At 38.3% G+C, this 27,589-nt stretch overlaps 1 protein-coding gene across 1 annotated transcript; it reads left to right on the top strand.

Annotated features, from left to right (window-relative positions):
- Positions 1–704: 704 nt before the first annotated feature.
- COMMD8 (COMM domain containing 8) lies at positions 705–27,589 on the top strand (the record flags this gene model as incomplete). Its single annotated transcript, XM_079721814.1, is given in 6 exon segments — positions 705–770; positions 5,037–5,192; positions 9,721–9,873; positions 11,466–11,621; positions 27,389–27,448; positions 27,450–27,589. Coding segments are annotated over 6 exon segments (627 nt in total). The 3' UTR covers positions 27,486–27,589.

Raw genomic sequence — 27,589 nt, 5'->3', positions numbered from 1 at the left:
GGTACTGTAACATAACCTAAAATATGTAGTTGATTTAGTGTATGGCAGCAGGCCAGAAAGCTGGGATTCATGTTATGCACTGCCTTTGACAATTTGGAAGGCAGAATCTGCGCCAGCTGAGGCTGTAGTTCTAGGCAATGGGATTGGAAGACAGATTATTATCAGCATATATCAGTTGTTATTGCTTGCATTTAGCAAGATGTTGAAAGAAGGGGATGAGTTCAGGTAAGATTTGGCTAATTTTCAAGCCAAAATTAAAGGGACTAGATGGAATCATAATCTAGCATTTTAAATAAAATCATTTAAAACTAAAACTTTGAATAGTAAATTTAGAAAAACTAAAAGGGAATCAAAGTCACCTGTAATCCCCGAAATGAAAGATAACCATAACTCTAAGTGTACAGAGAAAGTTTAATAAAACTCTGAACAAAGTTGCCAACTGCTTTGAGAGTTTCGCGAATATGCCTTCCATGTAATACCATAAGGGTGTGTAACCAACGTTTCAATATCGCAACGGGCAGAAAGTATTTTCCTCACTTCTAGGGAAAACGAGGCCTCCACCTCTGCGCAAGCGCACAAGGGCTCCAGCGGCTCCAGGCCCGCCCCGCCCACCCCGACCAGCTGGGTAGAGTCACGTGAGCGAGCCGCGGCCTCAAAGGAGAAGCCAGGAGTGGTCATGTGACCCAGCCCCGGTACGCGCAGGGATGGAGCCGGAAGAAGAGGTTCCCCTGTGGCGGCTGCAGAAGCTTCCTGCCGAGCTGGGCCTGCAGGTAAGGAGGGCGCCGGGGCGGCTGCGCGGGGCCGGGCTCCAGGACGGCCTGGCGTGCGGGGCAGTTCCCACCTGGACGCCTTTGCGGGGCTCGCGCCCGTTTCCCAGAGGAAGGAGGAGGAAGCGGTGTGATTTCGGGTGGCCCGCCCCCTGCGTCCCCTGGAGAGTTGAGGAGGCCGAGGCTTGGGTCGCCACCTCTGCGACCCGGCCTCCAGCGGCCTCTCAGGGCGTTTTGCACGCAGACGCCCGCCGGGCCGCGCCCGAGGCAGCCTGTACCCTGGTGGACCTTGTTATCTAACAAGGAAACCAAACTGAGTTACCCAGTAGGGAGTTTGTGGGAGAGATAGCAACCCAGATTTGAAGGGGCAAGGGAAGGTTTTCCAGAGCAGCTGCCTAGATTTTTAGCTTGGGTCCTGAAAGAGGAGTAGGAAACAGATTGGGCAGAGGGGAGAGAGAGAGTTTCAGGCCAGAGGAATAGCAGGTACAAAGGTAGAAGAAGTAAAGCCAGCCCCAGGGAAATTTCAGGACCTGCTCTAGTTTTAGAGGCTGGAGTTCAGAGTGGGAAGCAGAGCAGGGAGACTAAGTCTAGACAGGTGAGCAGGAGTCTCTGTGTACCATGCTCCTGTGTTAAGCCTTAATACCAAAGGCGCTGGCAGTTTAAAGTATTGTTTTTGGCAGCAGCAGATTTTTAGTTTGAAAGGTGAGAGAAATGTGGAGACGGTAAGTACATATAACGAAATTTTGACTGTGACCTGTGTGAAAGGAAGAAATCCCAGTGGTTGCTGTAAGAGAAAAATCTGACTGAGAAGTGTTTTTTCTCCCTTGAACTTTCAAGTTAAAAAACCCTTAGTGCCCCAGGTCTCATGACCCTAAGGAAATTTGCCAACAGCTAAAAAAAAAAAAAAAGGCAGTATATATGCAAAATTGAATTTCAGCATGAGCTCTAGGAACTGTGGTCCTTTGCCCTCTGACTTCAGAATGCTAACACTTTGTATTGTAATTAATATGTTAACATGTTTACTCCCACTTTTTCTGTCCCCCAGCAAGTGAGGCCTGATTAAGTCTTCCTTGAATACAACTGCTTAACTGGTCCTCTTGCCACTGGTCTCTTTCATTCGGAACTCCTTCAGGGTAGATACTTTGTTTATATCCCCAGTTCTTGAGAGTTATGTCTGGCCCAAGGTGATTTCTTAATTAGTGTTTGCTGAAGCAAGGAATCAATTAATGTTTACTAAGCTCTGCTTTATCATTGGGCCTGACATCTGGATCCCAGGCTTTGGTGGCCTGGCTTTCAGTGTCCATGATATGTAGCTTTTATAAGTCCCAAATCTCCGCCTTCCTTCCTTCTCTGTTCCATTTACAATGGGGATAGTGTGGGGAGATAGAGGGGAATAAACTTACTTATCCTACCAGGATCAAGAAAAACCATCTTAACTCTTTTCTCTGATTTTACAAATGAGGAAACTAAAATGTCAGTAGAGGGTTTGGGTAACTTACCCAAAGTTGTCAAACTATTGTAATAACTGGGCAGAGGGGAGAGAGAGAGTTTCAGGCCAGGGAATAGCAGGTACAAAGGTAGAAGAAGAAAGCCAGCCCCAGGGAAATTTCAGGACCTGCTCTAGTTTTAGAGGCTGGAGTTCAGAGTGGGAAGCAGAGCAGGGAGACTAAGTCTAGACAGGTGAGCAGGAGTAATAAGTGGCAAAGTGGAAACAGATGCTCAGATCTGTTGACTTTGACTCTTGTATTAGCTTCCTGCTCCTGTCTTCATTCTACCTGCGTACTACAAAGATAAGGCCCATAACCTTTACTGCCAGGTATGTAGATGACTCCTGAATCTCTGGATCCAAAAATCTCTTCCCTGAGTGTCAGGCTGCTGCTTAGATACACCCACAGGTATCTCAAATTCAGTATATCCTTGGCTGAGCTCCTCGTCTTTCTCCCTGACTTACTCCTTCTGTAGCTATAGCCTCATTTTTGGTTTGTGACACCGCCACTTTCCGAGTCATTCAACCTGAAATTCTGAGTATCATCCTTGGTCCTCCTTTTCACATCTTCTTTACCTCCTTGCTGCCTCCCATTTGAGTGTCCTCAACAGTAACACCCCCTCCCTCCCAATCTCTTGCTGGTAAATGGAAGATGGGAGCCTTTGGACTCACCTCTTTCCCTTTTCCCTCCTTATATCTCCCGACCTGTTGGCAGATTTATAGAACCATAATGCAGATATGTGAATAGGTTGCTTCCCTACAGAAGACACATTAAAGTTTCGGCTCTTTTGCACTGTTTACAAGGCCCTTTGTGATTTGGCCTCCACTACCTCTCCAGCTTTGTATGCTGTCATCTCCCAAATTGCACCATGTGGTTTTACACTTTTATCTGCATATGCAGCTGCTTGTGACTAGAAATGCCCTTCTGCTGTTTGGCCAACTACTCATCCTTTTAAGACATACTTTCCCCTCCTTCCTCTGTGCTGTTTTGTACCTTCTGTAAACTTGTACTATAACTCCTATCATCCTAAGTTACATTTATTTACTGATATATTAGTTTTCTCTAATGGACTGAGGCTCTGATATGTAGGACCTTATCTTATTTATCCTCCGTTTCCTCATTTGTAAAATGGGGATAATAGCAAGGCTCACTTCACAGGGTTACAGTGAAGACCAGCACAGTGTTTGGTACATAATTGGGGCTTTATAAATGGTAGCTGTTATAGTTATTTTTCTTTGTATTTACATTAACTTGTTTAATAACTGGAATGAAGTGCTCATTACATATTTGTGAATTAATTAAAAAAATATATTCCAAAAGGATAGCACTCTTATTTTTCAGTTTGAGTTCTGAGTTTTGTTTTAGCATGGGGGACAGTTTGGGATAAGGTGAAATATAGGTAGAGAATTTTGAATGAATTTCAAGTTGAAAATGTTGGTTAATTTATGATAAATAAAATTTCTGTTCACATAGTGCTTTAGCCATTATTTGGAGGTAGGGTCACCAGTTGCTCATCTCTGTTCCAATATGTGAGGTGTCATAGAGGAGTTACTGCTTAAAATGGACTGGAATATGATCCAGGAGAAAAGAGTTGGAAGCCTTGCTGCTTAAATGCATTTCCAAGTTGTTTGGGTTCAAGTACGCTTCTTACAAGACACAGATATCCCTTGAGAAGGAAAACCATATTTATCATTTGCCTAGAATAGTGCTGGTATAGTAGGTACTCAGTTAATATATGTTAAAGTCATGGAACATAGTACCAGTAGTAGGAGTAGTAGTAATAGTGATGATGATAATAATAAGATGACGAAAGATAACAATGGCAAGCAGTATTTAATGCCAGGAGTGTGCCAAGTGATCTGCATGTATTCTTCAATCCATACAACAACATTATAGGGATAGATGATATCCTCATTTTACACATGAGGAAACAGGCACAGAATGTTTAAATAACTTGGCAAAACTAGTATGTAGTGGAAATAGGATACAGACTAGCCAGTTTTGTTCCAAAATCCAGTCTTAATTACTATGTTTAGTTATATATGTGTTAGGGTTTCCATTGCTGGCATTAAGGTAGGGTAGAGAGAAAGGAATGTAAAAAAGGAAGAAAGACACCGAGGGCTTTTTTTGGACCAAAAGAAATAAGTGTGGTGGTTGTGGAAAACGGAGAGAAGAGGTGTGTAGATCTACAGTTAAAAAGACTTTGATCTAAGAGTCATACCTTGTTTTTTGGTTATTGGTATAAATCCGATGTCTAAGGAATCCCAAGGAGAAACTTTTACACTCACCATCTTCCTTTCAGGAACGTTGGAGAAACAACAGTGTATCTATAAAATTATTTTAGCTTCTGAAGGTGGACAATTACAGAAAGTCTGTTTTTTTGTGTGTGAGTGAAGCTCTTTTTTTTTTTTTTTTTTTTTGCCGTACACGGGCCTCTCACTGTTGTGGCCTCTCCCGTTGCGGAGCACAGGCTTCGGACGCGCAGGCTCAGCGGCCATGGCTCACTGGCCCAGCCGCTCCGCGGCATGTGAGATCTTCCCGGACCGGGGCACGAACCCGTGTCCCCTGCATCGTTAGGCGGACTCTCAACCACTGCGCCACCAGGGAAGCCCTCTAACTTTTAATTAATAAAATAATGTTAAGGATAGCTGCTTTTCAACCTCAACTGCTCCTGAAGGTAACATGAACTTCTCGCAACACCATTTATGTGCTATAAGGAAGATAAATCTGTTTTATAATTTTACTTATAATTACATTTATTTCTCTTTTTTCTTCTCTCTAGCTTCTTCACAAAATAATTGATGGCATTTGTGGCCGAACTTATCCTCTCTACCAGGATTATCACAGTGTTTGGGATTCAATAGAATGGATGCATGTTCTAGAAGACATTACCAACTTTTTCAAAGCTGTAGTTGGTAAAAATTTATCTGATGAAGAGGTAACTTCATTCCAAATTTATATACCTTATGATAAATAATAAATTTGTGTTCACATTTTTTTTTTATTAAGCTGGTCTTCAGGGCACTATATAAAACAAGGGCCATCATTATTAAGTGTATAATAGATAACAATAAAAACCTCATAATTGTAAGTGGAAAATCTGTGGAAGTTCTGGATTTTTGTAGTTTTGTTTTTGGTTGTTTGTATATTTTAAAATTGTGAAACATTTAAGTCATATAGAAGAAAATTGAAAGTTATATTACTGACACCTATATTCCCATTACCACAATTAAACAGTTGTTAAAATTTTATTTTATGTATTTCAGGTTTGTGTGTGTTTTAGAAACAAGGCATTACAGATACACATAAATATCACCCTCCCCCTAGAGATTACCACTTGTGAAGTTGTGTGCGTGTTTTGTGTTCTATATTGTGTGAATATTTGCATCTTTAAGCAATATATACAATTATTTGAGCTGTTTAAATGTGTAACTTGTAGATGGTAATGTTTGTATCCATTTGTAATTTTTCTGCAACATTGCATTTTAGATTTACCAATGTTCATAAATGTAGATCTGGTTTATGTATTTTAACCCCTTGTAGTATTTGATGATAGGAATTAGTAGGACTTATTTTTCTATCCCCCTACTGATGAACAGTTGGGTCATTGCCTCTTTCATTATTATGAATAGTGCTGCTACAAACATTTTGTATGTGTCTTTTTGCACACACATGGGCCAGCTTTTCTAGGATACACATCTTGAAGTGAAATTTCAGGGTCATGGGGTATCCTTCCATTGAATTGCTTTTGTACCTTTGTCAAAAGTCATTTGGGCATGTTTGTGTAGGTTGCCCACTTGGAAAAAAAAATGTAGTTATGTATGTTTGTCATTTTGGTTTCGATGATATTCTGAATATGAGTTCTTGGATGTATGTATTTTAAATATCTTTTATGTTACCTGCCTTTTCAGTCTCTTAATAGTATCTTTTGGTGAATAGAAGTTCTGAATTTTAATCAAGTCCAATTTATCCGTACTTCTTTTGATGGTTAGTGATATTAATGCTGTGTTTAAGAAATATTTGTGCCAGAGCCATGAAGATGTTTTTGTATGCTTTCTTGTAGAAGCTTGATTGTTTTAGCTTTTACATTTATGTCAGTGATGCATTTTGAATTAATATTTGTGTATGGAGTAGAGGTCAGATTAAAATGTTTCCATATGATATCCACTTGATCTAGTACCATTTATTGAAATGACCATCCTTGCCCCATAGAATTGCTGTGCAGCCTTTCTCGGAAATCAGGTGACCATATATGTATGGTTCTCTATCTGGACTCTTTCTACTCCATTAGTCTGTTTGTCTATGTTTGCCCATACTGCAATGTCTTAATTATTGTAGAATTAAAGCTGTATTACATTAAGTTTTGATATCTGGTAGTAGAAGAGCTTCAACCTTGTGTTTCTTCAAGATTGCTTTGGTTACTCTAGATCCTTTGTATTTTCAGGTGCATTTTAAAATCAGCTTGTCAGTTTTAACCAAAAAACCTGCTGGAATTTTGATGGGGAGTATTAGCTTGGGCTGTCACAACAAAATACCTTGGAGTGAGTAGCTTAAATAACAGGAATTAATTTCTTGCAGTTCTAGAGTCTAGGGAGTCCAGAATCAAGGTACGGCTGATCCTGGCCCCTGGTGAGGGCTTTTTTCCTTGCTGCAGATGATTGCATTCTCACTGTGTCCTCACATGGCTGTGGGGGTAGGGGTGGAGACAGAGAGCAAACTCTCTGGTGCTTCTTATAAGGGCACTAATCCTATCATGAGGGTCCCACCTTTATGACCTCATCTAAACCTGATTACCTCTCAAAGGCCCCATTTCTCGACATCACCTTGAAGGTCAGAGTTTTAACATGAATTTTTAGGGGACATTAAGTGCATAGCATGGGATTGCACTGAATCTCTAGACTGTTTTGGAGAGAAGTGACATCTTAACAGTACTGAGCCTTCTGATCTATGAATATGGTATAATCTTCCACTTATTTAGATTAACTTCAGTTTTGCTCTAGTATTTTGTAGTTTTCAGCGTAGAGGTCTTGCAAATATTTTGTTGGATTTATTTCTAAGTAACTGATGTTTCTGATGTTCTTTAATTTTGCTCTCCAATTGCGTATTGCTAGTATGTGGAAACTGTTGATTTTTATATACTTTGTCCCACAGTCTTTCTAAATTTATTTACTATATATAATGGTTTATAAATTTTTTTGGATTTTTTTGTATGCAGTCATACCTTTTATTTCTTTTTTTTCCCTCTATTGCACTGGCTAATACCTTCAGGACAGTTTTGGGGGGAAAAAAAAAGCAGTGCCTTGTTCCTGACCTTACAGAGAATGTATGTGTTCACTGTTTCACAATTTAGTGTGTTATCTGTATGATTTTATGGGTATCTGTGATTAGATTAAAGAAGCTTCCTACAATTCTTACTTTGCTGAGAATTTTTATCATTAATAGGTATTGAATTTTATCAAATGCTTTTTTCCTGAATTTATTTATTATTTTCACCTTAATTTTGTTAATGTGATGCCTTGCATTGATTTTTGAATGTTAAACTAACCTTACATTGCCAAAATAAACTCAACTTGGTCATGATGTATTATCTTTTTTTAATGTATCTTTTGGTTTGATTTGCCAATATTTTGTTTAGGATTTTTTCATCTATATTTGAGTGATATTGGCCCATTTTTTTTTCCTATAATGTTTTTGTCAGAATATAAAGTTTTATTCTGGTCTCATGGAATGAATTAGGAAGTTGTTTTTTTTTTTTCTTTTTCTCTGAAAGTGTTTATGCAAGATTTATTTCTTTTGTCACTTAGTACTGTGTTACCATGTTGCTTAATTTTCAGATGTTTGGAATTTTTTTTTCAGTTATGATTTAATTACACAGTGGCTCAAAAATATAAATAGTATGGTTCCAATCCTTTGAAATCTATTGTGATTTGCGACATGGCTCAGCATATGGTTCATTTTCGGGGATGTCCCATATACATTTGAAGATAATATGTATTCTGCAATCCTAGGGTGTAGTGTTCTATGTGGAGTTAGGTTAAGCAGAAAATGTTTTTCAATGCTATATTTTTACTGATTTTTTTGTCTCTTTCTATCAGTTACTGAGAGGTTTGTTAACATCTCTAATTATGAAAGTTGATTTACCCATTTCTCTTTTTCTGCCAAGTTTTGGTGCTTTGTATATTTTGAAGCGGTGTTATTAGGTGCACACACATTTATGATTGTTATGTATTTCTGTTGAACAACCCTTTTGCTATCCTCTGTTTCTTAAAGTCTATGTTTTCTGATACATTAATATAGGTATACCAGCTTTAGTGGTTTCCAAGTGTATTCACTCTTACTCTGCTTCATTGGTCAGCCCTTTTTACTTTCTGTTTTGCAAAAATTTGTTAAGACTTCATTTATTGGTTATGCATCCTCATCTTATTGTTTCATGGTTATAGAAGTTTTTTTTTTCATTTATTGATACTACTATTTTAAAGGATATGTGAAAGGAGAGTGTGACTGTTGTTTACATTTTAAACAGAAAGGCCCTAAAGATGCTCAGCATCACTAATTATTAGAGAAATGCAAATCAAAACTACCATGAGGTATCACCTCACACCGGTCAGAATGGCCATCATCAAAAAATCTACAAACAATAAATGGTGGAGAGGGTGTGGAGAAAAGGGAACCCTCATACACTGTTGGTAGGAATGTAAATTGATACAGCTGCTATGGAAAACAGTATGGAGGTTCCTTAAACAAACTAAAACTAGAACTACCATATGACCAAACAATCCCACTACTGGGCATATACCCAGAGAAAACCATAATTCAAAAAAACACATGCACCCCAGTGTTCATAGCAGAACTATTTATAATAGCCAGGACATGGAAGCAACCTAAATGTCCATCAAAAGAGGAATGGATAAAGAAGATGTGGTACATGTATACAGTGGAATATTACTCAGCCATAAAAAGGAGTGAAATTAGGTCATCTGTAGAGACGTGGATGAACCTAGAGAGTGTCATACAGAGTGAAGTAAGTCAGAAAGAGAAAAGCGAATATCGTATAATAACGCATATACATGGAATCTAGAAAAGTGGTATAGGTGGTCTTATTTGCAAAGCAGAAATAATGACAGAGACGTAGAGAACAAATGTATGGATACCAAGGGGGAAAGGGGTGGTGTGGGAGGAATTAGGAGACTGGGATTGACACATATACATTATCAATACTATGTATAAAATAGATGATGGGAACATACCGTATAGCACAGGGAATTCTGCCTAATGCACTGTGGTAACCTAAATGTGAGGGAAGTCCAGAAGGGAGGGGCTATCTCTATGTGTATGGCTGATTCATTTTGTTGTGCAGTGGAGGCTAGCACCACATTGTAAAGCAGCCATACTCCAATAAGAATTAATTTAAAAGAATAAACAGGCCCTTTCACTTATTTTCTAACCATCTATTTTTATTTTCATAGATATCTCAGCAGTTGGATCAGCTGAATTCATCTCATCAAGAAGCTATCATGAAATGCTTAAAAAGTAGGAAAGATGAAATCAAGCAGGCTCTGTTGGAAGAAATAGTTGATATTTCCTCTTCACAGCTACAGGATTTTGATTGGCAGTTAAAGGTGAGAATATATTTATGAGTATTTATGCTTTTTATTTCATTTTTTGAGTAGATTTATTTTTTGTAATATTATATATCTAAAATTTCTGTATTTTTGAGAATACATTTTCCTAAAAATGTATCAAAGATAATTAAAATTACATCTTTTGTGTTAACTTGGGCATCAGTAAGTGCACTGCAGATATCTAAACCATGTATAATAAATTACAAGTATAATAAATTTAATTAAGGGCTTCCCTGGTGGCGCAGTGGTTGAGAGTCCGCCTGCCGATGCAGGGGACATGGGTTCGTGCCCCGGTCTGGGAAGATCCCACATGCCGCGGAGCGGCTAGGCCCGTGAGCCGTGGCCGCTGAGCCTGTGCGTCCGGAGCCTGTGCTCCACAACAGGAGAGGCCACAACAGTGAGAGGCCCGCATACAGCAAAGAAAAGGGAAATAAATAAATAAATAAATAAATTTAATTAAGTAAAGCTTTAAGTCATTAAAGGACTAAAAGTCATGTAGATGAGGGAATAGATATGTGCTCTGTGGCTCTGGCGAATAGGACAAAGGCTAAAGTATATGATTTGTAATAAGGCAGGTTTCAATTCAACCTAAGAAATAATAATTTAACCACTGTGAGTATCTGAAAATTATTTTAACCTCTTTTTGAGTTAGCACACTCCTTCTCATAGCTGGTACTCAAGCATAGGCTGAGAAACAACTTGTTGGAAATATTGAGGAAAATTATTGATGAGGCAGACAACCTGAAGGTGATGCTTTCTCAGATACTATGGGTCCTGTATTTTGGAGAGAGAATGGAGGAACTACGTGAAGGTTTGTTTGGTCCTGTAGTGTGTGTACCACAAGGGAGATCCTTTGAGGTTGGTTGTCAGGGAGGGAGTCCTTTACTATTGCCCAAGTAAACTTTTGCAAGTGGTAGCACTCCAAAATTCAGTTATTGTGGGGTTACTGGCTCAAATTCCAGGAAAACTGAGTTTCTCTTTGCCATCTGCTGGTGAAGCTATGATGCTTGTTTCAGAAAGCTTTAGTATCGTAAACAGTTGGTTGGTTCTTCCATTTCCTCTAGATGGAAACTAGAAGAGGTAAAAGTGTCAAGTGTTTTTGTTGAGTGGCTCTGATCAAAGATGGTATCTTGATAACATTTTTCAATAATTTAATAGAGAGTTAGCTGCTCATTATTTAAGCATCTTAATTTCTGAGACTTACAGTGTTTTTAGTTTTATCTTTGTACACGGACTTTCATCCTCTTGTTATCATTACACTTCTTTAAAATTCTCTGTTTCTTGATGCATTGGACCCATTCAGTACTTCCCAGCCATAACGCTGCTCTAGATTTCTACTCCTACCATAAAATCCTAACTGGTTGTCTTTTTTCCCTAAACTACTTTCTCTCTTTTCTTTTTCTATTCTTCAGATATATGCTGCTTTGGCATGGGTTTAATTTCTTTTATTCCTTTCACGTTTCCCTGTACTTCATAGCAAACAGGAGTACTCTTTTTTCTTTAACGTGTTGTTTGTAAGCTCTGATGCGTATTTAATATATTCCTTTTTAATACTACTTACTAATTAGTACTTTTCTCATTTTAAACAGCTTGCACTTTCTAGTGACAAGATTGCTACACTACAAATGCCACTTTTAAACCTTCATCTAGATGTGAAAGAAAATGGTGAAGTCAAGCCGTATTCTGTTGAAATGAGTAAAGAAGAGCTGCAGAATCTAATAAGTTCCTTGGAAGCAGCTAATAAGGTATGTGTTTTAATTTTTCTGTATGGTTCAAAATATTTAATTTCTGATTGATACCATTAGAGCAATGTAAGAAAAACTAATCATTTATGTTTAATATTTCTTTTGTTCCTGATATTTTATGTCAAGCACAGAAGATACTTTGATATGTTCTTCTCTAGTTTTAGATATTACATTAATTATAAATTTAATTTACATTAATAGAACATAATTTATCAAGTAGTTATTTTTTTAAAGAATAATAGCTAGATTCGTTTTGCTCCAGTGCTCATTAATGGTAAAAAAATTTTTTTTTAACTTGGAGTTGTGAAATTAGTTGATTCTGAAGACATTTAATGATTAAAAATAGTTAATGATCTTGAAGAAAAGATTGTCTTATTTAACTGGACAAATGGTAGAAAATCGCTTTAAGTACCAGAGACAAAATATGGTTTGTAGTTATTATGACAAAAATCAGCTTGAGACAAAATAGAGCTAATGAAGGACCAAAAGCTTTACATTTACAAAGGAACGGCTAAGTAACAGTAACAATTCCGAGTGTTTAACTACTGTGAAAAATAATATTTAGACAGGAGAAACTGCTGCTGTGAGGAAGACATAAAAATAATTCCCTACATTGCGTATGTTCCTTTCCTTGTTGCTGAGCGTCGTCTCTAGTGATCGTGTCTCAAGGATTAAAGTCAGTTATTCTTACCAACCTCTCTTGCCACTAACCCATCTTCTTGGCTCAATCTTTTTGAAACTCTGGTATACTTCGTCTTCCCTCCATACTCTGCAGTCACTCGGCCATCGTGGTGCCTTGATGACTGGTCCACATGCCCAGTAACAAACTGGTAGCCTGGCTTGCCTTTGGATGAGGCTACAAGTCTGGAGGGGTGTGTGGCAGGGCCTGGTGTAAATGTTAGATGAGTCTGAAGCATGGATCCTGGCAGACCTGTGCCTTCTGTGCATTGTACTTGTCAGTTCTCCAGCCCCTTCTTCAGAGATTTCAAAGCATCTCATTCAACAGATACTGGCATCATTCTGGGATAACCTGATTCCCGCCCTTCCCTCCCTTTGTGTTTTAAGGTGGTCCTGCAGTTGAAATAACTGGAAATGATGAATACCAATATTATCGGATTCCACTGCTACAACTGATACAGCAGAGTGAATACCATGTGTTAGAAAACCTGCGATATACTCTTATGGCCTGCTGAGAAAGCAGCAGTGTTGAGATTACATAGACAACAATTTATCAACTTACCTAAAGAACAGGAAATTATATGGTTGACAAGAAATGCATAAAAACATGAAAGATGAAAAGGCTATAATAGCAGTTTATATTTTCATAATGACTGTTTTGCTTCATTTATTAAATATTTGAGAAACCTTTATAGATGCACAGTTTTATTGAAAGCTAAAAGGCTGTAAAGTAATGTAAACTTACAAGCACAAATATACTTGAATATTGCTTAAAGAACTATGTGAATAGCAAGGATGTTTATTATGGATATATATGGTTAATTTGTGATATTTTAAAAAAATAACTTTTAAAGAATGTATAAGCTACATCTGTAACTCAGGAGATTCCATGTTTTTCTCGTATTTCAAAGGAAAGTTTATAAAATGTAAAATTTCTTAGAGAAGTGCTCCAGACATGAAAAAACACTAAATCTGTGTGAACGATTTTGAGTTTTGAATTCTAGAAACTAAAATCTCATATTAGAACATAGATAAAAATGAAAATAACACTGTAACTTCTGTATTTCTGTGTCTGATCAGGAGAGTATGCTCTGATAAGAATACATGTCATGTATAGAGTATACATTACTATCAAAATGTCAGCTAAGACTGTATGTAGACCACATTTGTTGTAAACTCTTAATTTGTTACAAACGCTTAATGGAGTTTTGGATGTTAACAACTTCATTGGAAAACAGACCATTTTTAATTTCAGTTACCTTTAAAAACAAGCATTTTGAGCAAATAAAAAATATTTTATTTTTATATATTGCTTTATTTCAGATGAATTTCTACATAACTCAATAACACATCATTGGTACCTGATTTTTGCAAGATTTATAACTCATTAGAGCATCAGATTATTATTCAAGGTGTCCAGAGCATTCCCTCTTATTCTCATCATACAGATGAGGGTAGGCTTAGTGAGATTAATAAAAGTGAGTGCAGTCTAGATGGTGCTACCCAAAACGTGTCTGTAGGCTAATGCCACTCTATGAACTGTTTGTTACAGCTTGGTGATTAGATGTGGAGCTTGTGCCAGAATGTTCATCAATATACTTCTTTCTTCACGAGAAAGTTTGGCCAGGAAAAAAAAAAAAATCAGCTGAACTAACCAGCATGCTTCGGGAGGTAGTAGTTTTACCTTCTTGTGCAAATTCCTTATGTCGTTGTGGACCAGTAACAGTTTGTAGGTGAGCACTTACTGATAAAGGGTCCTTCAGAATTTCAACCCTCCACAAAGTCCTTCCTTTGAGAAGGGAAAAACCTTACTCTACTTAGTCCTTCTCTCACTACATTATTACTACAGTACCATATGTAAAAGCTTTATTGAAATCTGACCGATATAAACTGTACATATTTAAAGTGGGCAGTCTGATCAGTTTTGATGTCTGCACACCCATGAAAGCGTCACCTCAAGGTGGTGAACAACCAGTCACTCCTGAAAGTGTCATCCTACTCCTTTGTAATCCTTACTTGTGCACCCTTTCCCCCCAGACAACCACTGATCTGCGTCCTGCCATTATAGATGAGTTCCCATTTTCCAGAGTTTAATATAAATGGAATCATACAGTATGTTCTTTTTTTGTGTGATCTGGCTTCTTTCAGTATTATTTTAAGTTCATCTATGATACTGCATATATCAGTGGTTCATTCCTTTTTATTGTTGAGAAGTATTCTGTTGTAGAATTCCACCATCATTTGTTTATCTGTTCACCTGTTAATGGATGTTTTGGTTGTTAACAGTTTTTGGCTGTTACAATACACAGAATGCTATGAACATTCTTGTATGTGTCTTTGTATGGACATATGCTTTCTTTTGGAAGTAAATACTTAGGAGTGAAATGGCTGGATCATGTGGTAGGTGTATGTTTATCTTTTCAAGAAACTGCCAAACTGTATTCCAAAGTGATTTTTTTTTTTTTCGATACGCGGGCCTCTCATTGTTGTGGCCTCTCCCATTGCGGAGCACAGGCTCCAGACGCGCAGGCTCAGCGGCCATGGCTCACGGTCCCAGCCACCCCGCGGCATGTGGGATCCTCCCGGACTGGGGCACGAACCCATGTCCCCTGCATCAGTAGGCGGACTCCCAACCACTGCACCACCAGGGAAGCCCCAAAGTGATTTTTACTTTTTACATTCCATACCGCAGTCTATGAGAGTTCCACCTCCACCGCCTTGCTAACACTTGGTATGGTCAGTCTTTCTAATTTCAGCTGTTCTTAGGTGTGTTGTAGTATCTCATTGTTGTTTTAATAATATTCATTTCCCTAGTGATGTTGAGTATCTTTTCATGTGCTTATTTGCTGTCTGTATATCTTCTTTGGGGAAGTGTCCAGATCAGTTTCCCATTTTTAAATTGGATTGTTTTCTTACTTCCGAGTTTTGGGAATTCTTTATATAGCCTGGATACAAGTCTTTATCACATATATGCCTTGAAAGTATTTAAATATTCTCTCCTAATCTGTGGCTTATCTTTTTTTTTCTTTTTCTTTTTTTTGTAAATAGTTTACTTTTTTAAAACAGTTTTGGATATACAGAAAAATCAAGCAGATAGTACAAAGAGGTCTCATATACCCCACATCCAGTTTCCACTGTTATTAACATATTAGTATGGTCCATTTGTTATAATTGATGAACTAATATCAATATATTATTATTAACTAAATTCCATAGTTTATTTAGATTTCCTAAGTTTTTACCTAATGTCCTTTTTCTCTTCCAGGATTCCATTTCATATTTGTCATGTCTCCTTAGGCTTCTCTTGCTGTGATAATTTCCCATACTTGTTTTTGATGACCTTGATAGTTTGAGGAATATGGGTGAGATATTTTGTAGGATGCCCCTCTATTGGAATTTAATAATTTTCTCCTGTGTACACTGGGCTTGTGGGTTTTGGGCAGGAAGATCACAGAGGTAAAGTGCCATTTACATCACATCATTTCAAGGGTACAGACTCTTAACAGTATTTATGACTTGACATTGACCTTGATCACCTGGCGGAGGTAGTGTTTGTCAAGTTTCTTCACTGTAAAGTTATTCTTTATTTCTCCTTCTTCCATACTGTCCTCTTTGGAAGGAAGCCACTATGTACAACCCAGACTTAAGGAATTAGGCTCCCCCTCCTTGAGGTCCGAATATTTACATAAATCCTTTGGAAGTCTTCCACATAGATTTGTCTCTTCTATTTATTAATTTAATCATTTATGTAATATGGACTCATGGATATTTATTTTATACTTTGGGTTATAATCCAATATTACTTATTTTATTACTTAAATTGTTTCAGCTTTGGCCATTTGGAGCTCTTCACTTGGCTCCTTTGTCCTTTCGGCATACCCCTGAGGTGGATTTTATTTATTTATTTTATATTATCTCCTTAACTTTCTGGCAATACAAGATGCTCCACGCTCATCTTGTCAGTTTCCTTCCCAGTCCTAGAATCAACCATTTCTCCAAGAAGCCCTGGTTCAGTTTTTTGAAGATGGTATTAGAAACCAAGCTGGGTATGCTCATTGTTGTTTTTTTGGGCCCTCTTCAGCTGACCGAACCAGGAAATCCATGCATGTAAACTAACCTGTGTATATACACATATCTATAAATACTTTATATAATCATCTGTATATTAAGCTGCACGAGAGTTCCTCCTGATGTCTCCAACTCTGCTTCATTATACAGGGATCCTTCTAGCCTGCTACCCTCCCTTATCTGTGAATTCACATTCCAACAGTGAGAAACCTGAATCCCCCCATTCACCGTTCATTCCAGAATATATATATAGCAGTCAAGATTGTTAATCTGTACCCCTGTGTGGGAGGGGGAAATTTTCTTCTTTTTTTCCCCAGGAAGGATTTATTCCTTTTGCCTTTAGTCTCACAGACTCCACTCATTTCCAAGTTACTTGGGTCAGTACCTCTTCTCCCCACTCCCTTCATGAGGTTGTTTTATACGTTCGTAATACAGTGAGATTTTTTGCCGTAATCTATCTTCCTTGCTGGGATCCCCCAACTTCTTAAGTTTAAATTTGCATACATTAAGGTGTATTATTTTTGTTGAACAGTTCTGAGTTTTGACAAATGCCTAATGTCATATTGTTGGGGGAGGTCATCGAGAGGATGTCACCAGCTGTTAACCCGTGAGCTGGACCCTGGCAACAGGAGGCTCCTTGCCCCCTCCCCTGTCCTTGGAATGTGCATTCCACTTGTTTTTTCCACTCCCACAAGCTGCCCCAAGGATCCTGCCCAGAGGTGATAATGTGGTATTGAGACTCTCTGGACTCTATATATGACTGAATCCAGTTAAGGCTTCTATGTAAACTTTTAAGACTTGGGTGGGTTGAGGTAGAGATCTACTTGTCTTGGTGGCCGCCCAAGGCAAGTCTTGGAAGTTGCCTTGCTTGTTAAAACCACTAACCTACTAATCTGGAGTGGTTCACCTCTCACAGGGCAAGAGATCCTTGCCCTGCATGGGTGGGGGCTGGTTTCCGATTACACTTGGGAAACTCCCGGGGTTGTGAACTAACACATGTACGGACTCCACAGAATAGTTCAACACCCTAAAAATCCCCTATGCTTTACTTAATCATCCCTCTCCATCTTCCTCAGAACCCCAGACAACTAGTGATTTTTCTTAATGTCATTATAGTTTTGCCTTTTCCGGAATGTCATGTAATTGGGATCATGTAGTGTGTAGTCTTTTCAGACTGGCTTCTTTCACTTATCAGTATGCTTTTCTTCCAGGTCTTTTTGCCTTAATAACTCTTTTCTGTTTTCTCTCTGAGTAGTATTTCATTGTATAGGTGTACCACCGTTTATATTCACTTGTTGAAGGAAATTGGTTCTTTTCATTTTGGGGGCAATTATGAATAAAGCTGTTGTAACCATGCACAGGCAAGCTTTTATGTGGACATAAGTTTTGAAACTAACTGAATAATACCTAGGAATGTGATTGTTTCGCACAACTGTATTTTTTTTAAAATAAATTTGTTTATTTATTTTTGGCTGTGTTGGGTGTTCGTTGCTTCACGTGGACTTTCTCTGGTTGTGGAGAGTGGGGGCTACTCTTTGTTGTGGTGTGCGGACTTCTCACTGCGGAGGCTTCTCTTGCTGCAGAGCACAGGCTCTAGGTGCATGGGCTCCAGTAGTTGTGGCTCACAGGCTAGAGCACAGGCTCAGTAGTTGTGGTGCATGGGCTTAGCTGCTCCGCGGCATGTGGGATCTTCCCAGACCAGGGCTCGAACCTGTGTCCCCTGCATTGGCAGGTGGATTCTCAACCACTGCGCCACCAGGAAAGCCCCAGTTCTGCACAACTATGTTTAATGTTGTAAGAAACTGTCAAACTTTTTCTAAGTGGCTATACCACTTTGCATTTCTTTCTTTTTTTTAAATTGTGGCAAAAAACATAACATGAAATCTACTCTCTTAAATGTTTGTCTGCAGTACAGTATTGTTAACAATGTATATACATTGTTGTGCAGCATTGAAACTCTATCCATGAACAGCAACTCCCTATTTCCCCCTCCTCCAGTCCCTGGCAATCCCCATTCTGCTTTCTGCTTCAAGAATTTGACTACTTTCGATACTTCATAAGTGGAATCACGCAGCCTTTGTCCTTCTATAGCTACCATATTCCATATGCTTACCATAATTCCTCAGGATTTCCTTCTTTTTTTTTTAAAGGCTAAATAATATTCCATTACATGTATATATTACATTTTTTTTAAATCCATTAATCTGTCAATGGACATTTAAGTTGTTTTCACCTCTTGGTTATTGTGACTAATGCTTCAGTGAGCACAGGAGTGCAAATATCTCTTTGAGAGCCTGTTTCCAATTATTTATGATAAATGCCTTGAAGTGGGATTGCTGAATCACATGGTAGTTCTATTTTTAATTTTTTGAGAAATCTCCATACTGTTTTCCATAGGCATGACATCATTTTACATTCCCACCAAAAGTGCACAAGGGTTCCAATTTCTCCATATTCTTGGCTGGTACTAGTGACAACACAGATACACAAACACCTACCTTATGCTAGCTTCTTCTTATTTATAATCCCTATAGCAAATCCTAAAAATGCTATATATATATTTGTTACTTTCTAATTTAAATAAAACTGGATGGCCATTTCTTTCTCCCATTGTATAACATAGTCTTCTGGAAAGAGTAGCCAAGTGTAGGGTGTCTAAACCCCTGGTAGCTCTGTAGACCAAGGCCCTGATGATAAAGTGCAGATTCCCAGTTATATTGCTGGATGAATGTTAAAGCCATCTCTAGGCCAGAATTTAGACTCTTATTGAAAAGCTATTCTACTAATCACCAATTAACGGATAAATGAGCTTCACACCTTTTGTCTGTTCATTATTTTATTGTCAACATATTATTTGTGAAGGGAGAGAATGAGTTCAGAGTTTGGAAGTCTTCAAATTAGGAAAGACTGACAAATAGGCCAACTCTACTATTCATATTTACAGTGGAGATTTTTAAAAGAAATATGACATAATGCACCTCACAAATGGATGCTATTAAAGTCCGTTTTAGGCATCATTTTTGAATACAAGGAAACGTCATTTCTTCTTTTTTTATTCCCTAATATATAAACACTCCATATGTTCAAATGTTTGTAAGGCATGTTATCTTAAAGAATATATAAAAAAAAAAATCAAAGTGGTACAGAAATAAGCTCCTGGAAGAGTGCTGGCATTTTTCTCCCAATTGTTGGATAATACTGCAAAGAATTTCTTCCAAATAAAGGGATTTTGTTTTGTATTAAATTTTATAATAAAAGCTCCCAAATGAAAGATTCAGAATTCTAAACATTTTTAAGGATTATAAAAAGATATGCCTGAAATCTTGCATGTTTTTAAACATAGTACAAAGTAAGCTTTTTATATGTAGGTATTTTTAATAAAAAAAGTTTTATTTGTGTTTTAGGAATAAACAGGCTAACATAAATTGTACATATTTACAGCAATAAACTTCATTTCAGAAGCTGCACAACGGCTTTTGTAAGTACAGCTGATGGTTTTTGACACCAGCCTTCAAATGTGTTTTCTTTCTTTCATTTGCTGCAACATTTAAAATCTTGTAGTACCAAAGCAAACAGCAACTTATTTTATAGCAAAGCCACACTATTAACAAAATAATGAGTAAACTACAGTCCCGTGAGTGCTAAGGTATGAGGCTGTGAGTCCTGAAATTGAGAGCACAAGCATTTCTTGTGTCCATACCTGATTGCATGTAAGTTGATTTTGCATTTTACAAGAATACATGATTACTCAATGAATGATGAGTAGAAAAAAGGCCATGAAGGGTAAAAGGGTCAGTAATCAGAAGACACTGAACAGCTTCTTAGTCACTGATTCACTGCTAAACGGAAAATCTATTTCTTCTTTCATGTGTATAAATCACAGTCTCCAGGCTTCATGGATTTTGTCCACAGATCATTTTTGAGATAGCAAAGGCCTAACGTCAAATACTTTAAGCATGTAAAAAGGAATTAATGAAACGGTTAGGATATTTAATCAAATTCCTAACAGAAAGGGTACAAGTCAAGCATACTGTATGAAATTTTGATTTCAAATGTAAAAAGCAACTACAGAAAAGCACAAGTTTCATTAGAACAGCAGTTTCGATCAGAAAATACAGTATATACTGATACAAAATAGAAAGTTGGATTACAAAAGTAAGGAGTCTACCTTTTCTTTCTTGTCATTGGTTAAACCTGTCTCATTTCATTAAAATTTCTGTAGGTTTCTGGAAATACTCATTCTTGCCCTTGAGCTTTTTTTTTTTTTTTTTTTTTTTTTTTTTTGCTGTACGCGGGCCTCTCACTGTTGTGGCCTCTCCCGTTGCGGAGCACAGGCTCCGGACGCGCAGGCTCAGCGGCCATGGCTCACAGGCCCAGCCGCTCCGCGGCATGTGGGATCCTCCCGGACCGGGGCACAAACCCGTGTCCCCTGCATTGGCAGGCGGACTCTCAACCACTGCGCCACCAGGGAGGCCCTGCCCTTGAGCTTTTTAGTGGTCTGGTAGGTATACAAAAGTATTATCTGCTTATGTAAGAAAGCAAATGCTTATGTCAAAAGAGCAAAAGAACATTAATATATTGTAATTTATGTACCTCTGTAATTAAAGGAGTTCTGCCTGCTGAAAAATAAAGAGGAGAAAAGGGGTTATTTTATTTACAAGAGCTGTGTAATACCATTCAGGATATGAATTAGCTAGTTCACATTTAGTAGGAGGGTAGTAGACAATTCAGCAAAATGATTAGTGGAGATTAAAAAATACAAGGAACAAAACACTTAACATCTCCTAACATATTTGGTGAATTTAGCATAACGGATTTTGAGAGGCAATAGAAGGTATGAATTTCTTTCTGTATACGTGTAGCACCTGCTTTTGAAAGATCCAGTTATGTAGTACAGGGTGCTGTGTGAAATAAAATAGCAGGAGACTGGTTTGGAAAGTTCAGCTAATTTTTGGATTCAATCAGGTTTTAGGTGAGGTGGTAGCCAAAGAGGTGTTCCATTGCTGGCAGGATAGTAATTTTCCCAATCTTTAGCCTAATGAGTCCTGCTTTCCCAAACCTCCCGAATCACCGTATAAAGATCTTTGCCTCAAGTTGAGTCTCCTTGGGTAAAGACAGAAGAGTGAAATAATTATTCAGAGATGATGGACAGCCAAGAGAATTTTTCAAGCAAGCCACCCTAACCCAGATGAGTTTCTCTCAAAGACAGTTTTATTTGTACTTATGCAGTATTAAAGTTTCCTCTTTACACTTCCATTAACCTTTTAAATGACACGACATTATTTCACATTAGCCATTAGGTTCCCATCACAATGGCACAAAATGCTGCCTAGCGTTCAAAAATAAAAAACTTATTTAAAGATGTCAAAAAAGATGTTTGGCCCTTGTAAACATTTATATCATTTGGAATTTCCAAAACCCTCATGCAACCTTGACTTTGTAATAATGCCACATGGTAGTTTTTAACAAGAGGGTTATTGGCCCTCTCTAAAATAAGGAGTTGAGCAACACAGTCAATGAATATATGCATATCTAATCAGGAGTATTCCATACTTAGAAGAGCAGTGGATGTTCTGAATATGAAATATCACTTGTGTATATGATTCTGTTTTCCACAACACTGCAGTGAGTTAGAATAATCAAGGGGCTTCCCCCAAGATGTCTCAGTGGCATTGTTGCAAGATAGAAAATAGTTCAAGCTTTATCCAGTGAGTATTTCAAAAAGATGTAGGAAACAGATGAACATGAAATTGATTCGCTTAAAAAAAGAAAAAGATACACTGCAATTCAATGTATTTGGGGAAATATCAAGTAGAAAAGTATGTTATCTAGTAAAACTGGGGTGGCTGGTTGCCATTCTGAGGTAAGGCTTGCAAATGATATCTTTTATGCAAATAAGTAAATAATATATATAACAGGAGAACAGGGAAGTTAGCAGCTGAAAGGAGAGGGGCAGAAAAGGTATTTCTCTGTACATCCATTTTATGCAGTCTTGAGGGACAGTTGGTGAATGTCAAGAACTGCCCATCCCCCTTAGATAGTTCTAAACCTTCTATTTACTTCTTGGCAGAAATGAAATTTGGTGTGCCATACTCTCTGGGAGGATTCTCTTAGAATTCACATCGGAGTGTTCCAATTATGCAGTGTAGTCCCAGCTTTAAGAGTAAATGCCCAGTAGAATCTAGATCCAAAGGCTTTTAACAAGGCAAACTTGGGTAAACGAGGGAAAAATGAAACTTTAAATAAAACAGTTCCTTCTTCCATAGAGGAAAAGCAGTAGCAATTAGCATGGAAAGTCCAAGTCTGCTAGACTAGCAGACTCTAGAATGGTGGTGTTAGGATTCAGTTTGTGTAGTCATAAACAATGGAAAAAACCTCAGTGACCACTTGGCACAGACCCGAACCTGGGTTCAGTTGTAACTCTAGCTGCATTTAAAAAAATCCACTTAGAGTTTGCAGACATAAGCTCTATGGGACTAAAAGAACTTGGGGGAGGGTAGCAGGGACACCTGCCTCACAAGGTATTATCTATAATTCTGAAAGTAATGTCCATTATGGACATTCTCTATTGCTACATTCAGCAACATAGGTTATTCAATCAGCATGTACAGATTCTCTACAATGGACAGAATAATAGATGCTTTGGGCAATGCAAAAGAATTAGAAAATGGGGCATTTACCCTTAAAGACCTTATGCTTTATTTAGGGAGGCAGAGCATCTATTTGCAAAACTACTGGAAAATACACAAATGAAGTAACTATCTTTGGACAAAATGGCCACAAGAATTGAGGGTGAAGGGGAGAGGGAGAGTGAACAGAATGAGGGAAGTTTGCTCATGATGGCTTTTTGGCTGATGTTGGCCGGATTCATACTCCACTAGGGAGGAGTTAGGAGGAGGCTGAGCTGGAGATAAAATGTAAAAATTCAAGCACAGCAACGAGAACATTTTGGGATGATAGGTGGCCGCTGCAGTGGAAGGGTAGGGAAAGCGTAAGGATTAGCTTGCTTGAAGCTGAGTGAGGGGAACAATGAGAAATGAAGGGAGCATGAGTGATGGAGAAGACTGAGGTCAGTCATGAATAAAAGATTCATAGGGAGCCAAGATATCTTCTCCAAGGTGTTAATATTAACTTGCTAATATTTCCCATATCCTTCAGGTATGGGAATCATGAGACCTCATAATTAGCGTGACTATATAACTCGTTATCTAAATGGACAATTTTGAGAGTGAAATTATCTATTGATAATTACACACTGGCACTATCTCAGGAAAACTGGGGCACACTTCAGGCTATTTAGATGTTGTACAAGCTACTCCTTCTACACTTTCCCTCAAGAGAGTACTGAAAGACTTGTGTGTGGAGGATGGAGGAAGGATGGAGAAGGATTACAGAAAAGAGCAAGAGTGTTTACTGGGCACAGTATCGACATATTGGGAGAGGAAATCACTCCCTTTTCTCCTACTCTCCACTCATCTTTGAACTACCCACAACCTGGATCATCAGGTTAAAAAGATTAAATCCAGGCAGTGTAGTAGAGTGGAAAAAGCTTTGCCTTTGGAGCCAAGAAAAACAGATTGAATACTAACTCCATCACTAACTAGTTATCAGATCTTGGGTAAAGCATTTAACCTATTTGAGCCTCTATTTCTAGATATTGGTATTGTCATCTTAACTTCACAGCATTGTAGTGAAGGTCAAACCAGGAAATAATGTGTGGGAAAGTGTTTTTTGATGCGTTAGACCAATGTGTAACAGTCATCGTTGGATATCTACCCAAAAGCCATTCTTCCCTCTTTTTTTTTTTTTGTGGTACGAGGGCCTCTCACTGTTGTGGCCTCTCCTGTTGCAGAGCACAGGCTCCGGACGTGCAGGCTCAGCAGCCATGGCTCACGGGCCCAGCCGCTTCGCAGCGTGTGGGATCCTCCCAGACTGGGGCACGAACCCGTGTCCCCTGCATCGGCAGGCAGACTCTCAACCACTGTGCCACCAGGGAAGCCCCCTTCTCTCTTTTTGTTAACATATTCCCCACACCACCTCCTTTTTTCCCAGACACTGGGCAGCTTGGGGTTAATGTTGTAAGCCAATCATGATAATTCCATTCCTCTTATCAGAGGCTGGTTCAGGAATGGATGTGTTATCCAACCCTGGCCAATGGGACAACAGAGAAGACTGTTGAGGGAGTTTTTTGGGAAAGATGTCCTTGCTCTTAAAAAGAAATCCAAGGCAGGGCTTTCCCTTATTTCTTCCACTTGATATAAGTGCATAAGTGTAGCCACTTTGCAACCATAATGGCTGCTGATAACATACAGAGTTAAGAACTGGTTAGGGAAGGGGCCTGAGTCCCGAATGACATCATTGTGCTATTGAAATAATTAACCCAGTAACTACGCTACTTCTGTTATATGAGATAACATTTTGATTGTTAAAGTTACTTTTAGTTGTATCTTTTGTTACTTGCACTTAAATGAATCCTAATTGATATACATATTAGTAAGTACTAATCTCAACTTGGTGAAAATTTGAAGACTTAGGAATGCTTCCTCTGTTTTGAAAAAGATGAAATTAAATATGAAACCATCTCTAGGAAAAAAGTGTGGGAAACCAGAAATAGAAAACTATTAGCTCACTACTTTAAGAGGAGTGATGAATACATCTGTACATAGGAAGGTTTTGTGGGGTGTGTGAGGTCGAGGGGCAGAATATTAGGATAACTCTACAAAAAAGAGACCATCTCATCCATAGACTGGCCTATGGTGGAAGGGAGGAATTTCCAGGCACTCTCTTAACAGTTTTGAATGGTCAGGGGTTCTCAGGAGAATCATGAAAGTTTAGAGATGGAAGGTATCTTTTAAAAAAGGAAAAAAAAACGTTATGAACATCTGTGTGCAGGAATCTCATTAGGGATCTTGCTCAGACACTAGGATGCATCTTTAAAAATGTGAATAGCTCAAAATGCTGATTGCAATTTAATAAGTAAACTTTCAGTTTTGCCATAGCTCTGCCTAAAACATTTGACAGATTTAATGATTTAAGTGGGGGATAGGAGGAGGTAGGAGAAGCGGGGGCAGAGAGAGTGGATAAAGACCTGGAATCTTTTCCAATAGGTGGGTGGCTGCCTCTTGCCTGAGAGCTCAAGCATACCTGCTATTCCCCTTACAGGACACAGGACAGTGATGGCGTCTAGGATGGGAAGGAATATGGAAAGGCACTGCAATAACATTTCTGCTCAGATGCTGCTTAGAAGTTGGCTTTTCCACTCAGGAGGGGCATTCCATGGCAATTCCTGACTGAGTTAGAGAGAATGGTCTAAGGGATCAACACCTTTCAGATATCTGAAAATAGAGACCACGATGATTATGTTATCTGAGACTCTCCAGTGCTTTTAGAGGGAAATATTGTAGTGTAGACCATTAATAAAATCATAAAATATTTTTTTGCCACTTGCCTGAGAATTTAACTCTATGTTCTCTATATATTTTTAGAGGACTGTGAACAAGTTTTGAATTCAGTTCACTTTACACCAGATGGCTTACTCCCAAAGACATGCAACAAGGAATATAACTAAATTTGTGGGGCTGTGTTAACAGAGGCCATGGGACTCCTGTATCTTGCTGGTAATCTCCTACACAAATGAACCTCTCTAAAATTCCCTTTGAAATTTAGTACTGGAAGGGAACTTGGAGGTCATCTGGTGGAATGTCCATCGTCACACAACTAGGCTGTGATAGTGACAGCATAAAGCCCAGGTCACACAATCCTAATTCCAAGGTGTCTGCTGTTCACTATAATTTCCTTCTCCCCACCACACAGCTCATTTATAGTTAACTTTTTAAGGCTAAGCTGCACATTGCTTGGTATATGTTTAGAGAACTTTCTGTTCTCTAAATATAGAAATGTTGTCTGGAGGAAAAAGATGTTCCACATATTTTATAGGGGCAATTTAGACAGTTTGCCTTATGAGCTGTCCAGTTACTAACTATATTTAATGTCTGCTAGAAGGTTGAGGAGGAGTAGGTAGGGTAATGCATAGAAGTGGAAATCTGTAATAGGAATCAGATACAGAAAGGATGAAGTAGGTCAAGTTCCTAGAGGACAGTCTGTAACTAATGGTGTGCTGTGTAAATGATTAGCCATTCTGGGAGGAATAATAATAGATTTTTAAATGATATACAATTAAGACTGAAGAAGTGCACAAACGAGTTTGATGAAAAAGAATTGATACAGTGTGAATTCACCACATTACAACTATAATGTAAGGAGATGGTCTTATCATCAAACTTTAGTGTAGATAATGTAATTTTCTTAGGTTTGAGCTTACGATTTTTATTTCCATTTCATTTTGAAGTAGACTGGGAGGGAGAAGGTTTAGGTAAACATGTGTATTCTGTATATAAGGGACAGAAAAGCAGAAAAGAAAAATAACCCAAGGCAGTTCAGAAGAGGCTACTGTGATTATACAGTAGCTACCTCTAAAGTTCTGTTAAAGGCAATAGGAGTAGGAATTTGGGGAAATTATTAAAATTCACCATTTTTCTGCATTCAATTGAAGATATGCAGTATAAATCCAAAGAAGCTTAAGCTTTCTGCTATTCATGGGCAAGACAGCTTATGAGGTTTGGAAATGAGAAAGGAAAGATAAATGAATTGATTTCATTGGGTTAAGGCATGAGTCAGGATGATGTATGGTGCCAGGAAGGAATGAACACAAAAGAGGTAATCTGTTTTATGTTGCCAAACTTGCAAAATGCATAAACATATCATATTTGAATAGTTTTCACCTATAAAAAATTATATTGGAAAATGTTCCCCCTTCCCTGTTTTTCTTCAAAAGGAAAACCCAGGGAGAAGTAGGAGCCAGACAGCAATACTGATTGCTCTGATTTATCCTTTGGTTTCTAACTGGGGCTGTTTTAAGTTAGTGAATCTGTGACCCTGTGTACTTAAGGCAAATGCAGAATGTTATTTGGCCTCTCTTTTATGAAACAATTTTTATTGATTTATTTTTCTATTGTCTTCAGGAGAGAAAATGTAGGTATGAGAATGGTTTTCTTGGCCAACTGGTTCAGAAAGATACCTCCTTTTTCCCACGCCGAATTCCTACTGAAGCCTTGGTGATGAGTGCTGATTGCTCCAGGGTGGACAAAGTATCTAGGGGCCAATCAGGAATGGTTGCCAGTCCCTTGATGTACCCAGGACTTTTAGAAATAGGAAAAACGAAA

Source organism: Hyperoodon ampullatus, assembly GCF_949752795.1.
Source record: "Hyperoodon ampullatus genome assembly, chromosome: 1".
Lineage (NCBI taxonomy): Eukaryota > Metazoa > Chordata > Mammalia > Artiodactyla > Ziphiidae > Hyperoodon > Hyperoodon ampullatus.
This window is presented reverse-complemented; position numbering and strand designations above follow the sequence as displayed.